The sequence below is a fragment of the Heptranchias perlo genome, chromosome 13 (genome assembly GCF_035084215.1).
Source record: "Heptranchias perlo isolate sHepPer1 chromosome 13, sHepPer1.hap1, whole genome shotgun sequence".
Taxonomy (NCBI): Eukaryota; Metazoa; Chordata; class Chondrichthyes; order Hexanchiformes; family Hexanchidae; genus Heptranchias; species Heptranchias perlo.
In genome coordinates, this window is record NC_090337.1 from 37,622,049 (window position 1) to 37,637,126 (window position 15,078).

The 15,078-nt window shown below is 41.2% G+C and overlaps 1 protein-coding gene across 1 annotated transcript in view; it reads right to left on the reverse strand.

Annotated features, from left to right (window-relative positions):
* The window catches only part of plch1 (phospholipase C, eta 1), a 61,105-nt gene that overhangs the window by 9,542 nt on the left and 36,485 nt on the right, over window positions 1-15,078 (reverse strand). Inside the window, 5 exon segments of the mRNA XM_067994730.1 lie at window positions 4,835-5,180; window positions 6,981-7,108; window positions 7,213-7,359; window positions 10,210-10,294; window positions 11,067-11,191. Coding sequence (XP_067850831.1) covers window positions 4,835-5,180; window positions 6,981-7,108; window positions 7,213-7,359; window positions 10,210-10,294; window positions 11,067-11,191 — 831 coding nt within the window.

A 15,078-nucleotide genomic window follows, 5' to 3' on the forward strand; every position in this document is an offset into this window, starting at 1 on the left:
TGAGGTTACAGATTGTGCTGGAATACAATTCTGCTGCTGCTGATGGCCCACAGCGCCTCATGGATGCCCAGTTTTGAGCTGCTAGATCTGTTCTGAATCTTTCCCATTTAGCACGGTGGTAGTGCCACACAACACGTTGGATGGTGTCCTCAGTGCGAAGACGGGACTTCGTCTCCACGAGGACTGTGCGGTGGTCACTCCTACCAATATAGTCATGGACAGATGCATTTACGACAGGTAGGTTGGTGAGGAGGAGGTCAAGTAAGTTTTTCCCTTGTGTTGGTTCGCTCACCACCTACCGCAGGCCCACTCTAGCAGCTATGTCCTTTAGGACTCGGCCAACTCAGTCAGTAGTGGTGCTACCGAGCCACTCTTGGTGATGGACATTGAAGTCTCCCACCCAGAGTACATTCTGTGCCCTTGCTACCGTCAGTGCTTCCTCCAAGTGGTATTCAACATGGAGGAGGACTGATTCATCAGCTGAGGGAGGGTGGTAGGTGGTAATCAGCAGGAGGTTTCCTTGCCCATGTTTGACCTGATGCCATGAGATTTCATGGGGTCCAGAGTCAATGTTGAGGACTCCCAGGGCCACTCCCTCCTGACTGTATATCACTGTTCCGCCACCTCTGGTGGGTCTGTCCTGCCGGTGGGACAGGACATACCCAGGGATGGTGATGGAAGAGTCTGGGACATTGGCTGACAGGTATGATTCTGTGAGTATGGCTATGTCAGGCTGTTGCTTGACTAGTCTGTGGGACAGCTTTCCCAATTTTGGCACAAGTCCCCAGATGTTAGTGAGGAGGACTTTGCAGGGTTGACTGGGCTTGGTTTGCCTTTGTCGAGTCCGGTGCCTAGTGGTCCGATGCCGGGTGGTCCGTCCGGTTTTATTCTTATTGTGACTTTTTTTAAGCGAAATTTTACAACTGAGTGGCTTGCTGGGCCATTTCAGAGGGCAATTAAGAATCAACCACATTGCCATGGGTCTGGAGTCACATATAGGCCAGACCGGGTAAGGATGGCAGGTTTCCTCCCCTAAAGAACATCGTAAGCTCATTTATGTTGAGCCTCAGGTATTTTCTGACCCCTGTATGAAAACAGCTCCTGGCTGCAAGAGTTAAGTCACCATATTGAATTGTTTCTTTATTTGAAAGGAATTTGGTATCTCGAGGTTCAGTATGGGCCATAATCTTCCTGCCCTTTTTGAGACTACAACGTTACAAGAGAAAAATTTGTTTCCACTCGGCACAATAATGCCCTTCCTGTAGTTTTGGCAAGCAGTTCCCTGGGCTGAACACTAAATTCCATAGAGAAAAATACTTGATCAAATATTGAGAAGATGTTATAAATTGAAGGGCATCAATTTTTCTAATTATTTGTTTTTGTCCATGCATTCAATGAGAAAAGTTTCCCTTCATGGATTGATGCCAGTGTTGGAGTATTGTGATTAAGTCATTGCAGGAGCAATTTAAGAGGAGGAAGGGGTTGAAGTTGTTTTTTTGGGCCCCATTGCACCCTGTTTGGACCTTCAACGCTCTCATATGAAAAGTCTCTTCATAGAAGTTACAACATGGAAACAGGCCCTTCGGCCCAACATGTCCATGTCGCCCAGTTTATACCACTAAGCTAGTCCCAATTGCCTGCACTTGGCCCATATCCCTCTATACCCATCTTACCCATGTAACTGTCCAAATGCTTTTTAAAAGACAAAATTGTACCCGCCTCTACTACTGCCTCTGGCAGCTCGTTCCAGACACTCACCACCCTTTGAGTGAAAAAATTGCCCCTCTGGACCCTTTTGTATCTCTCCCCTCTCACCTTAAATCTATGCACCCTCGTTATAGACTCCCTTACCTTTGGGAAAAGATTTTGACTATCTACCTTATCAATGCCCCTCATTATTTTATAGACTTCTATAAGATCACCCCTTAACCTCCTACTCTCCAGGGAAAAAAGTCCCAGTCTATCTAACCTCTCCCTATAAGTCAAACCATCAAGTCCCGGTAGCATCCTAGTAAATCTTTTCTGCACTCTTTCTAGTTTAATAATATCCTTTCTATAATAGGGTGACCAGAACTGTACACAGTATTCCAAGTGTGGCCTTACTAATGTCTTGTACAACTTCAACAAGACATCCCAACTCCTGTATTCAATGTTCTGACCAATGAAACCAAGCATGCCGAATGCCTTCTTCACCACCCTATCCACCTGTGACTCCACTTTCAAGGAGCTATGAACCTGTACTCCTAGATCTCTTTGTTCTATAACTCTCCCCAACGCCCTACCATTAACGGAGTAGGTCCTGGCCCGATTCGATCTACCAAAATGCATCACCTCACATTTATCTAAATTAAACTCCATCTGCCATTCATTGGCCCACTGGCCCAATTTATCAAGATCCCGTTGCAATCCTAGATAACCTTCTTCACTGTCCACAATGCCACCAATCTTGGTGTCATCTGCAAACTTACTAACCATGCCTCCTAAATTCTCATCCAAATCATTAATATAAATAACAAATAACAGCGGACCCAGCACCGATCCCTGAGGCACACCGCTGGTCACAGGCCTCCAGTTTGAAAAACAACCCTCTACAACTACCCTCTGTCTTCTGTCGTCAAGCCAATTTTGTATCCAATTGGCTACCTCACCTTGGATCCCGTGAGATTTAACCTTATGTAACAACCTACCATGCGGTACCTTGTCAAAGGCTTTGCTGAAGTCCATGTAGACCACGTCTACTGCACAGCCCTCATCTATCTTCTTGGTTACCCCTTCAAAAAACTCAATCAAATTTGTGAGACATGATTTTCCTCTCACAAAACCATGCTAACTGTTCTTAATCAGTCCCTGCCTCTCCAAATGCCTGTCGATCCTGTCCCTCAGAATACCCTCTAACAACTTACCCACTACAGATGTCAGGCTCACCGGTCTGTAGTTCCCAGGCTTTTCCCTGCCGCCCTTCTTAAACAAAGGCACAACATTTGCTACCCTCCAATCTTCAGGCACCTCACCTGTAGCTGTCGATGATTCAAATATCTCTGCTAGGGGACCCGCAATTTCCTCCCTAACCTCCCATAACGTCCTGGGATACATTTCATCAGGTCCCGGAGATTTATCTACCTTGATGTGCGTTAGGACTTCCAGCACCTCCCTCTCTGTAATATGTACACTCCTCAAGACATCACTATTTATTTCCCCAAGTTCCCTAACATCCATGCCTTTCTCAACCGTAAATACCGATGTGAAATATTCATTCAGGATCTCACCCATCTCTTGTGGTTCCGCACATAGATGACCTCGTTGATCCTTAAGAGGCCCTACTCTCTCCCTAGTTACTCTTTTGCCCTTTATGTATTTGTAGAAGCTCTTTGGATTCTCCTTTGCCTTATCTGCCAAAGCAATCTCATGTCCCCTTTTTGCCCTCCTGATTTCTCTCTTAACTCTACTCCGGCAATCTCTATACTCTTCAAGGGATCCACTTGATCCCAGCTGCCTATGCATGTCATATGCCTCCTTCTTCTTTTTGACTAGGGCCTCAATCTCCCGAGTCATCCAAGGTTCCCTACACTTCCCTACACAAGCCTTGCCCTTCACTTTATAAGGAATGTGCTTACCCTGAACCCTAGTTAACACACTTTTGAAAGCCTCCCACTTACCAGACGTCCCTTTGCCTGCCAACAGACTCTCCCAATCAACTTCTGAAAGTTCCTGTCTAATACCATCAAAATTGGCCTTTCCCCAATTTAGAATTTTAACTTTTGGGCCAGACCTATCATTCTCCATAGCTATCTTAAAACTAATGGAATTATGATCACTGGTCCCAAAGTGATCCCTCACTGACACTTCTGTCACCTGCCCTTCCTTATTTCCCAAGAGGAGGTCAAGTTTTGCCCCCTCTCTAGTCGGGCCATCCATATACTGAATGAGAAATTCCTCCTGAATACACTCAACAAATTTCTCTCCATCCAAGCCCCTAATGCTATGGCTGTCTTCATCTGGAGAATTTAAAAAATCAGCTGTTCCCCTCTGACCTGTATACCACAATTGGATATTGTGTCATGCCTGGGATGACTTCTGGCAAAAGTGGTATCTAAGGTATCTTTCACCTGGAGAAACTGAATTTAGAATGCTCATCAGTATAGCTTTCTAGTAAACAGCACAGTAATGTCAGGTCCTTTGTTAAGTTTGAAGCGTGATTGATTCTTCTAATATCACTTCACTTTCAGAAGTAAGTCTAAGATATTTTAGGTATTGATCATTGGGAAGGATTTTTAAAACAACTTTTAAAGCTGAGAGCTAGTTTTGATCAATTCTGAATTGATATAGGAAAGTCTCAATGGGCCGATAATGATTTGCAATGAAATACTGGCCAAGAAGAATGGTGTTAATGATTAAAAGTAAAACTTTGGTTAAACATATAAAAGTGATAAACTGGCTAGAATTACTTACTACCAAACTACACCAATTTAAACAAGTCAAAAAAAATGAAACCACAATAAACTCTCGGGTTTTCGGACCATCTTACTTCTGCTGATGGAAAGAAAAAAGAATAGGGGTGCAGTTGAGAACAAGACTTTCTATACATACAGACTGGGGATCAATGGACCAAAATAGCAGTACCTTGGCATGAATTTCTTAAGACATACCTAGGTAATTCCCCTTTCCACCATGTGACATCAGAAAATCCTATTTTAATGTTCTCATTGAACAAATAAGAATAAACACGCTCTAAAATGTCATCTCACCTTTCTTTCTAAAAATTGATATACCTGTTTGTATCACTGCTTAAAAATATTTATTAATTTTGCATTTTTATAATTCTGTAGTGCCTTACCATGCCTGTCTTGTCTTTCACCAGCAGGTGGTGCTATTTCTCCATAAAGCAACTTATCAACTGGCATCGAAGTCGGTCGGGTTTGCCGTTTCTTTGTTCCACGATTGCTATGTGTTTCTTGCCTGCTGGAATCAAGTGGATTGGATTCTTGTTGCCTCAATTCAGTGTACGTTTCCAAAAACATACTTTTGCTCTTTTTTCTTCCCTTTGCAGGTGCACTGGCAGTGCGGCGTAGAATTCGATTCCCAAAGGATGTCTTATGCGTAAAGTTGCTACAGTTGCTGTTTACAGAGGGATACTTGGGGTTCTTGTTAAACAGACCTTTGAATCCCATTAGTTGCTGCATCTGGTGATAAAAGAATTAATAACTCAAATCAGGACCGTAGCGAAGGGGTTTGAGAATCAGTTATATTTATTTTTTGGGGAGCTATATCCCTAATTAAGAGTTGAACAAGTTGGTTACAGGTTTCTACATGAAACTTTTACATATATCAGGAAAAACATTAGCAATGCTATACCAGGCATGCTAGTTTATAAACTTCAAAGAAATGAAGTTGTGCATTGGAAATGTTTATTCTCAAAACTGCAAATGGTTTTCATTTGTTTCACAATTGTATACAAGTCTTTCAAATTTTTGATTTATTTTAAATAAATCTAAGATTTAAATAATTCTTAAATTACAATGGAGTCAAATGAAAACAATATTTCTATTTAATATGTTGCTCAGGGATACAAAGGCAAAAATGCCACAGGTTGGTTCAGAGAAATAACTGCCAGTAGTCAAATGAAAGTGAGTTTTCATGCAGCAGCAATAGCCTTGCTTGTTTGCCATACATTTGTGATTAGGAATGTTGTACGGCCTGAATGTGCAATGAAGGAAAAGAAAGTCAAGCCGAACTATTGGGAACTGCACAAAGTACATCAGCTCATAAACTCATTCTCTGAAATATCATAACCTCTTTTCAGATGCTGACTGGCCTGCTGTGTATTTCAATTATTTTCTGTTTTTATTTCAGCTTTCCAGGGATTGCACTTTATTTTCTTATCTAATAACTACCTTCAGCGATTTAGTCATTTTCAGTAATATCTATTTCATTGTAATGTTGGGAACCAACTTTCATAAATTCAATGATTTGTGTCAGAAACAGGTTTGAGATGCGAAAAACTGATCATGCTAGCAGACAGCACTGCTGCTTCTAAAAGACAATGTCATAATTACTGTTTCATTCAGTAAGTGGTGGACTAGAGGCAGTTACAGTGACAGCAGAACTAGAGTAACGTACAGAAAACTGATCCAAGAATTAGAAATTAGAGCAGGAATCCAGAAAAAATATCTTCATCATTATCAGGATCAAACCCAGAAAAAAAAGGAATCTTTAGCTTCAAGTTTGTTGAAATCTCTCAGTTTCATGATTTTGCCATGGAGACACAAATGGCTAGGACCATGATATTTATCCTTTTAACAGGGAGAAGAGTAAATATATCACCATCAGAATTTGACAGTTGGTCACTACTTATTGCTGTCCATCTGGATGAACTCAGTACCCTTTTCTTTTAAACACAGCAAACATTCATATACAACATACACAAAGATCTCAAGCCCATTTTCTAATGGTTCGCATTACACAAAATTCAGCCATTTTCCAACATTTCGTCTGGATTAGCAGTAAACAGCGACAAATTTTGACCTTGAAAGGACTCTGAAGGACATCAGTGAATCGGCTGGGTTTTTATTTTTCTGGTGCCAGCCCACAAATGAACATGATTTGTGGAATTCAATTCACAACATACGATTGTAGGATTTGAACTCAGGACCTCTGTTATTAGGTCAGTACCATAACCACTAAGCTACTGTACCCAGCACGTTATAGACTGCGATTGATGGTTGTAACAATTTCCATCAGTAGACCTTTGCCTATTTTATAGAATTGTATATACTTGAAATGACTAAACAATTCCTAAGACCAAGAGATGTCCATCAAATCTCAATTTGCTGGATCATCAGCATCCAAGCATCGACATACATTACTATCTTGAAGTTTAAAACTTGAAGTTTAATGAGTGAATTTATCTTGCCAAGTGTACAAAATAACTAATTTTGTACCTCCACAGAGTACATTTCATACAAATAAAGCAGCACTATCACATTTCTAAATCAGAGATGAAAACAAACAAATCCAAATGGATTACATACCTTGCCATAAATGTCATGAATCATCACATGCACAAAAAGTGAAGCTTCTGTCATGCCCTCCAGGTAAACATGCCGATATCCTGTGGCAAGAACAATTTTGTTCAAATCTATATGTTACTTGTGGGTCCAGGACAATACAGTACTGAATGGTGTTTACGTAAATTATTTTAAAAGGTGTACTGACCAGGCATGAGAGTACTAAAAGGCACAGTTCTTTCACCAACAAAATCTCGACCAATAGGATCATGATCCCAGACCAGAAACCGAACCAGGGCTATATCGGGCATGTGGACTGTAAAAGTTATAGTTTCCTCCCAGACAGGATTAAATCCTAAAAATGAGAGTTAAGTTTAGAATTCCACTTTAGTTTGCAGCGTCTCTTTATAGCACATACACACACTTGCCTCTGCTATTAACATCTTTATTGGAAAACAACCAATCTTGATATTGCTTTAGAGAGCACAGTTAAGAAAATGCTTATGCAGCAGTGTGAGTCTCTAATTGGTACCATTCCCACACATTCATTTTATGTGGTGCAAATTGAAATACGGAGTTCTATAGGTATGTTAGATATGTAAATAAAAAAGTGATACTGAAACAGTCTCACTTTAGTTAGAGCTATCCAGCTAATAAAATGCAAATTAATGAAGGATTGACAGTTTAAAGCGATAAATGTAACATGTGGCAGATGAATTGCTCAGTGCAATGATCTATGAGAGAGCTAGAGCGCGAGCAATTGCACATGCATAAGAAGAAAAACAGTATCAAGAACAAGTGAATGGGAGAGGGAGAAAGAACACACATGAGTGAGGGCAATATTAGTCAACACATAGTATGGGGCCAGACTGGGTAAGGACTGAAGAACATTAGTGAACCAGTTGGGTTTACAACAATCCAGCAACTTTTATGTTTTTTTTATTCTGGTGCTAGCCCACAAATTACCAGATTTATTGAATTCAATTTCATAATGATGAGATTTGAACTCTCAACCTCTGAATTACTGGTCCAGTACCATAACTGCTACACTACTGTAGCCACAGGATGCCATACCCAGGAAGTCTCACCAATGCTCCCAGAGCCAGGGTACCCAGACCCCAAGACTCTTCCCAATGTGCCTTGGCCCCAATACCTTTCATCCCATCTCCAGTGTTCCAAGAACCAAGAACCACCCAACCCCACCCCAGTACATGCAATCCCCAGAAATACCCTCCACTACAGTTCTGACTCCTCAAAGGACCTCCCTTTAGTGCTCCATAACTTGTAACACCCAAGGGCACTCTGCCTCCAGTACTGACAGACCTGGTACTTCCTCCAGTTTAACCAGATCCCCACGACCCCACCCCATGTCCCAGTGCTGCCACTATCTGGAAGCCCTCCCCACAAGCCTCAGTGCCCCAGACCACAGCACCTTTCCCATTCCTACCACCTCTTGGGATCCGCCAATCCCAATGGTGTCAGATGTTGATACCTCCCCAATACCACCAGGCCCCATGTCAACTCCCCCTCAACAGTATTGCCATACCCCAGGATCCCCCTCACCAATAGCTACAAAATCCTGGGCACTCCCTATTTTCCCCAGACCCAGATATCAATTTAATTTCAATTTCTACATCATTTCCATTTAGAATTATAATTTTTTTTACATTCATTTCCTCTAAGGAACATCCATCTTGTGCTAAACAACAGCAAAATATACCAGCTCAATATATTCTCAGTTACCTTGTTTAATACTGCTCTCCTTTTTAAATGCATCCTCTGACCTGCTATGAGCAACATTCTTTCATTCTCTCTCTCCCACTCTCTCCCCCCTTTCCTCCCCCTCTCTCCCCCCTTTCCTCCCCCTCTCCCCAAACTACTGACATTCTAGGCCTTCTGGTCTCAAATGGAACTCATATCTCCACCATTATTAAAGATGTCTCTTGCAGCTGAGTTTCCTCTTCTATGCAAAACTTCTTTTCCCTTAACGATCCTTCATGGTCTCTAAAGGCCAAGTCTGCCCAAGACTTAAGCTCCTCCCATATTTACAGCTTATTTTAGCCCCTCTCACTTGGGCAGGATACAGGAACAGCTTGTCCTCTGATAGGCAAACTCAGTCTCGTCACTTGCTTCCAACCTTTCTTTATTCTCTTGATGTTTTTACAGTCAGTGAGCCCCTAATCTTCCCTCTCATTTACTGAAGTTCCAAATTTGCTATCCTATATGTTCTTTTCCCTACACCCCATGTTTAATCAAGACACCAGTCTTTTTCCTCTAACTCATTCTTTCTCAGCATCTCAAAATGTAGCATTCCTCCCTCCGGCAGTCCTTAAAATCTTGAGGCCTTTAAAACATCCTGATTTACTTCATTTCTTGCCTTTTCTAACTTGGTTGTGTCCTGTACTATGGGCCTTGCCCCTTCAGTTTGGTTTCTCAATACAAAAACCCCTGGCGGTGATCTCAATTTCCCAAAAACATTTTTTCTGATCAAATTCTTCCAGAGGAACAAGGCGGCTGAAGACTAATCATATTTTAAACTGTAGCAACAAAATCATTGCAGAAATTATGCATGCACAATGGAAAGTTACTTGACATTCATCTGATAAGCTATCATATTACCACGTTATAAAGCAGTTGGTGCTCATTTGAAAACCAAGGTTCCCAAATCCAATTTGAAGTTGTGACTATTATTGAACTCAAAAGGATTTCCTCTCCAACTGAACGGGTGTAATTCAGCATTTAAGTTTTGAAAGTGATTTGGTCATCTCAATTTAGTTTCATTATTTTTCACTGTAAAGAAGATAGTATACAATGCACACCTTTAATTGAAACATTTTTAATATGTTTTGATCAGAATTCCGACAAAATTTAGCACCCGGGTACTCATAACATCACCCTTACTTTGCAGCTGTAATTAATGTTAAAACACAATACATTGTACAAATTATGGTTAAAATGACGTGACAATCCCAAATGATGTTCTTTACAGCAACTAGGAAAGTGCCTCTGTAAAAAGGGTTTCTACACAACTTTATTATTCACAGACTCTTATCCTGTGAATTTAAACAGGTGACAGCGAACAAACGTTTGTGACTGAGTGAACAATGCAGAGTTGAGCCATGCATTTCTCTTTCTACATTTATATGTCTAACAGCTCTGCTTAGAATATACACAGCACAGAACATAATAGGTTCTAAAAACTCACCATTATCATCCACCACTCTGGTCTGTTCCTTACAGCAGTCTATTGGTAAGCCAATAATTTCCACTTCAACAAAGGGATCAATTATCTGCAGAAGATCAATCATGTAGAAAAATATTCACATGTTTGTGCTTTTCACATCTATCAGCGTCTACTGATGTACTTGTTCATTTTAATGAGCATGAAATAATGCAAATAAGAAAAAACAAACTTGCAATTTACATTATTATACTACGCCTGTTGCTGTAGGAATCATTTGAATGTGTCATAAGAAATATAACTGCATCTACCTAGCAACTACGGGCCATATTTTCCTCTCCACTAATTTTAGCAAAACAATAGATACGGGTAAAATTATTTAAACTCACAATGGCCCAAATGGCCACTAACTGTACTCACATTTCTGATTTCTATATCCGGTGCAGCTACTTTTCAGTTATGTTCATGTTCTACCTTTGTGTTCTTTTTAAAAATCAGACAACACCTTCAAGTCCTCTGTGTAGTTGACAAATTATGAAGAACTGGCATTTCTCTTTCTTTGAAAAGAGAAAAATCTAGTGCTATATCTTTACATTTCAAATTGGTCTCTGCCCAAAGGCCATGTTTGCAAGCTTTCTGTGGAAAAAGAACAGTGCCCAGAGGAATGATGCCATTCTGGAGCACTCTATTGAACCAAGAACATCGCTGTTAGCATTATTGGAGATTTGTCAGCAGTTCTTCTTCACCATGTAGTGAGTAAATGAGAAAATTAATTTGCTTATTTTTTGGAGGAGGGGAATCAGAGCAGGGGCATTAAAAACACTTGACACTGAATTGTAATGACTAAAATCTATATTGGCAGACCATTAAAACTACATTACCTCTCCTCTATCCCCAAGCATTGAATGAGGTGGCTTTGGCAACTGCTGTCCACTGATTATTTTCAGGGTTAGCTGCTTTTTTGGATGGCCGTGCAGAGGATCTTCAGAGAACGGGTTAAAAACACCTAAAAGAGCAATTTAATACTGTTTAGAAAACAATTATAACATAGAAATTATCAGCTTTGGTTTCTTTGACAAAAGCAGGTCTTAATTTGTATAAACACAACAGGCTTGTCATTTGTGGTCTACAGGTGTAAACTAATTTAGCAGTATGTAATTTTCACCTGGCACAACTCAAAGTGCATCTGCCACAAGTATTAAACTCCAATGAGATGTTTGGACAGGATTTAAATCATCTGCCCTTGTAAACAAAATGGACTTGGCAAAAAATTGAAGACAATCAACTAGAAATTACTGTTGATAATATTAGCAGATCAATGCTTAATGCATTTGTCTGGGCTGCCTCTGTCCAAAAATTTAGTGAAGGTGTTGGATTGTCTAAAATGGAATTTCATATGAATGTATTAAATGTTGTCTGCTATTACCCAAAATTACAATCTGACAAATTGAGGAGAATTTTAACTCCCACTCATCCAGCAGAAATTGAGCGAGGTGGGGAATTAGAATGGGAGACTTACCTGCTGGCATCCCACCCTGATTAGACCGACTGTGATTTTAAATTGCAGGCACCAAGGACACCCACCTGAAGCTGGCAGGGACCTTCTTTAAATATGCAGATCAGGCAGGAGCCATTGTCTTCGGCCCCCACCACAAACTCTGTTCCCTTGCCACCGATTCTATCCCTCTTCCAGGCCACTGTCTCAGGCTGAACCAGACTGTTCGCAATCTCTGTGTACTATTTGATCCCGAGCAGAGCTTCGACCCTTATATCCTCTCCATCGCTAAGACCGCCTATTTCTACCTCTGTAATATCGCCCGTCTCCACCCCTGCTTCAGCCCATCTCCTGCTGAAACTCATCCTTGCTTTTTTGATACCTCCAGACTCTGGTCTCAGGTCTCAGGCAGCGGCCCCTTGTCGTCTGATTTTAATGGCTGAGCAGCCACTACTTGCGGACTTCCTGGTCATTTTTGTTGGGAAGTCAGCCAGTGACGCATTAATGAGGCCTGGCTGTTAAAACCATCTGGGCCTCCCTACTGCCGCTCCCAGTCAGGCCGGACACTCGCTAGGCCTCATTCCTACCCGGAAGTTAAAATCGACCCCGTTGTCTCTTAATTCAACTAGTCCCAAACCTCATGTTTAGGGAGTATTGGAACAGAAAAGTAGTCATGGCACGAACCTTAATAACAACGAAAGAGATTTCATTGTATCATAGTGGGTACAGCACAGGAACAGGCTATTCGGCCCACCGGCTCTTTGAAAGAGCTATCCAATTAGACCTATTCCCCTGCTCTTTCCCCATAGCCCTGTAAATGTTTTCCCTTCAAGTATTTATCCAATACCCTTTTGAAAGTTACTACTGAATCTGCTTCCACCACCCTTTCAGGCAGTTACAACTCGCTGCGTAAAAAAACGTTTCCTCATGTCGCCTTTTGCCGATCACCTTAAATCTGTGTCCTCTGGTTACCGACCCTTCTGCCACTGCAAAAAGTTTCTCCTTATTTACTCTGTCAAAACTGTTCATGATTTTGAACACCTCTATCAAATCTCCCCTTAACCTTCTCTGTTCTAAGGAGAACAACCACAGCTTCTCCAGTCTCTCCACATAACTGAAGTCCCTCATCCCTGGTACCATTCTAGTAAATCTCTTCTGCATCCTCTCTAAGGCCTTGACATCCTTCCTAATGTGTGATGCCCGGAACTGAACACAATACTCCAGCTGAGGCCTAACCAGTGTTTTATAAAGGTTTAGCATAATTTCCTTACTTTTGTACCCTATGCCTCTATTAATAAAGCCCAGGATCCCATATGCTTTTATAACAGCCTTCTCAACTTGTCCTGCCACTTCAAAGATTTGTGTTTGTGAACCCCCAGGTCTCTCTGTTCCTGCACACCTTTTAAAATTGTACCATTTAGTTTATATTGCCTCTCCTCATTCTTCCTACCAAAATGTATCACTTCACACTTCTGTGTTAAATTTCATCTGCCATGTTTCTGTCCATTGCATCAGTCTGTCTACGTTCTCCTGAAGTCTATTACTATCCTCCACATTGTTTGCTACATTTCTGAGTTTTGTGTCATCAGCAAACTTTGGAAATTATACCCTCTATACCCATGTCCAGGTCATTAATATATTTCAAAAAGTGTAGTGGTCCTAATACTGACCCGTAGTGGTCCTAATACTGACCCCTGGGGAACACCACTGTATACTTCCCTCCAGTCTGAAAAACAACAGTTAACTGCTACTCTCTGCTTTCTGTCACTTAGCCAATTTTGTATCCAGGCTGCCACTATCCCTTTAATCCCACTGGCTTTAGATTTCACATACAATGTCTTGTGCAATTGTTTCAAATATGAGCTCAGAGTGTTATTCAAGTGCAGACTTAACCTGTCCTCGTTTCAGATTTCGGCAGCAATTCTATCTGCTGCACAGTTGCCAGGGGAATGGGGCAGCTCAATTTTTAAACTGATCACACGTACAAATACCACATAAATGAAATACTGTTACATTGGATGTTAAGAGCCTAGAATTGTGTCCCCTTTTAAAAAGCTTCCTCTAGGAAAGGTTCACATGAATCTCATTTATAAACCGACTGTATACATCAACAGTTAATAGAATGCAAAAGGAAATATTAACAGTCGAGAACCAGAGGACACAGATTTAAGGTGATTGACAAAAGAAACAAAGGCCACATGAGGAAAATCTTTTTTACTCAGACAGTAGTTATGATCTCGAGTGTGCCGCCTGAAAGGGTGGTGGAAGCAGATTCAATCATGACTTTCAAAAAGGAATTGGATAAATACTTGAAGGGAAAAAATTTGCAGGGTTACGGGGAAAAAGCAGAGAATGGGACTAATTGAATTGCTCTTACAACGAGCCGGCACGGATTTGATGGGCTGACTGGCCTCCTTTTGTGCTGTAACCATTCTATGATTAAAAATGTACCTTCAGTGCCATTTTGTGTTTATTCTAATAACCAGTTTCTTGTTCAAAACAAGATGTGCTTACATTGCATGCCCACCATCATATCCAGCATTCACACAGTAACATTTGATTTCAGCAATATACAGTCCCCATAGGAGGTAATATTTTTATAACAGTTTGCATTTATACAGCACCTTTAACGTAGAAAAATGTCCCAACACTTCACATGAGCATAATCAGACACATATTGACTTCAAGCCAAAGAAGGAGATGTAAGAGGGCTGACCTAAAAGTTTGGTTAAAGAGTTGGATTTTACACAGAGTATTAAAGAATGAGAGGCATAGGGAGGAATTCCAGAGCATAGGGCCTAGACAGCTGAAGGCATGGCCACCAATGCTGGGATGAAGGGAGGGTGGATGCAGTAGAGGCCAGAGTTGGAGGAATGCTGAGTTCTCAGAGGGGAGGGCTATTGGGCTTCGAGATTACAGAAATAGGGAGGGGTGAGGCCATGAAGGAATTTAACTACGGGGATGAGAATTCTAAATTGGAGGTATTGGGGGACCGAAACCAATGTAGGTCAATGACTTGGTGCAGATAAAGTTTTGGATATAGTGAAGATTACAGAGGGTGGAGGATGGGAGGCCAGACAAGAGAGGATTGGAATAATGGAGATGCAGAGGATACGGGGTTGAAAGCTCAGCTCGTAGTCAAATAGGATGCCAAGTTTTAGGACTTGAATCAGGAGGTTCTTCTTCAGAGAGAGCCAGCCAGCAACACCTGGAAGGGATTTCCAAGCAGTATTGGAATTATTAGCAATTGTTAACAGTTAGATGCAGCAATAGGAAAGAGGGAACATAGGAATTTTCTGGATGGATGAATTAAGTTGAGCCAAATGGCCTTCGTCAACCGTAAGTACCTTGTGATCTTAATCTGCTTTTGTCCTAATCAACTGTGTCTTAATAGTGAA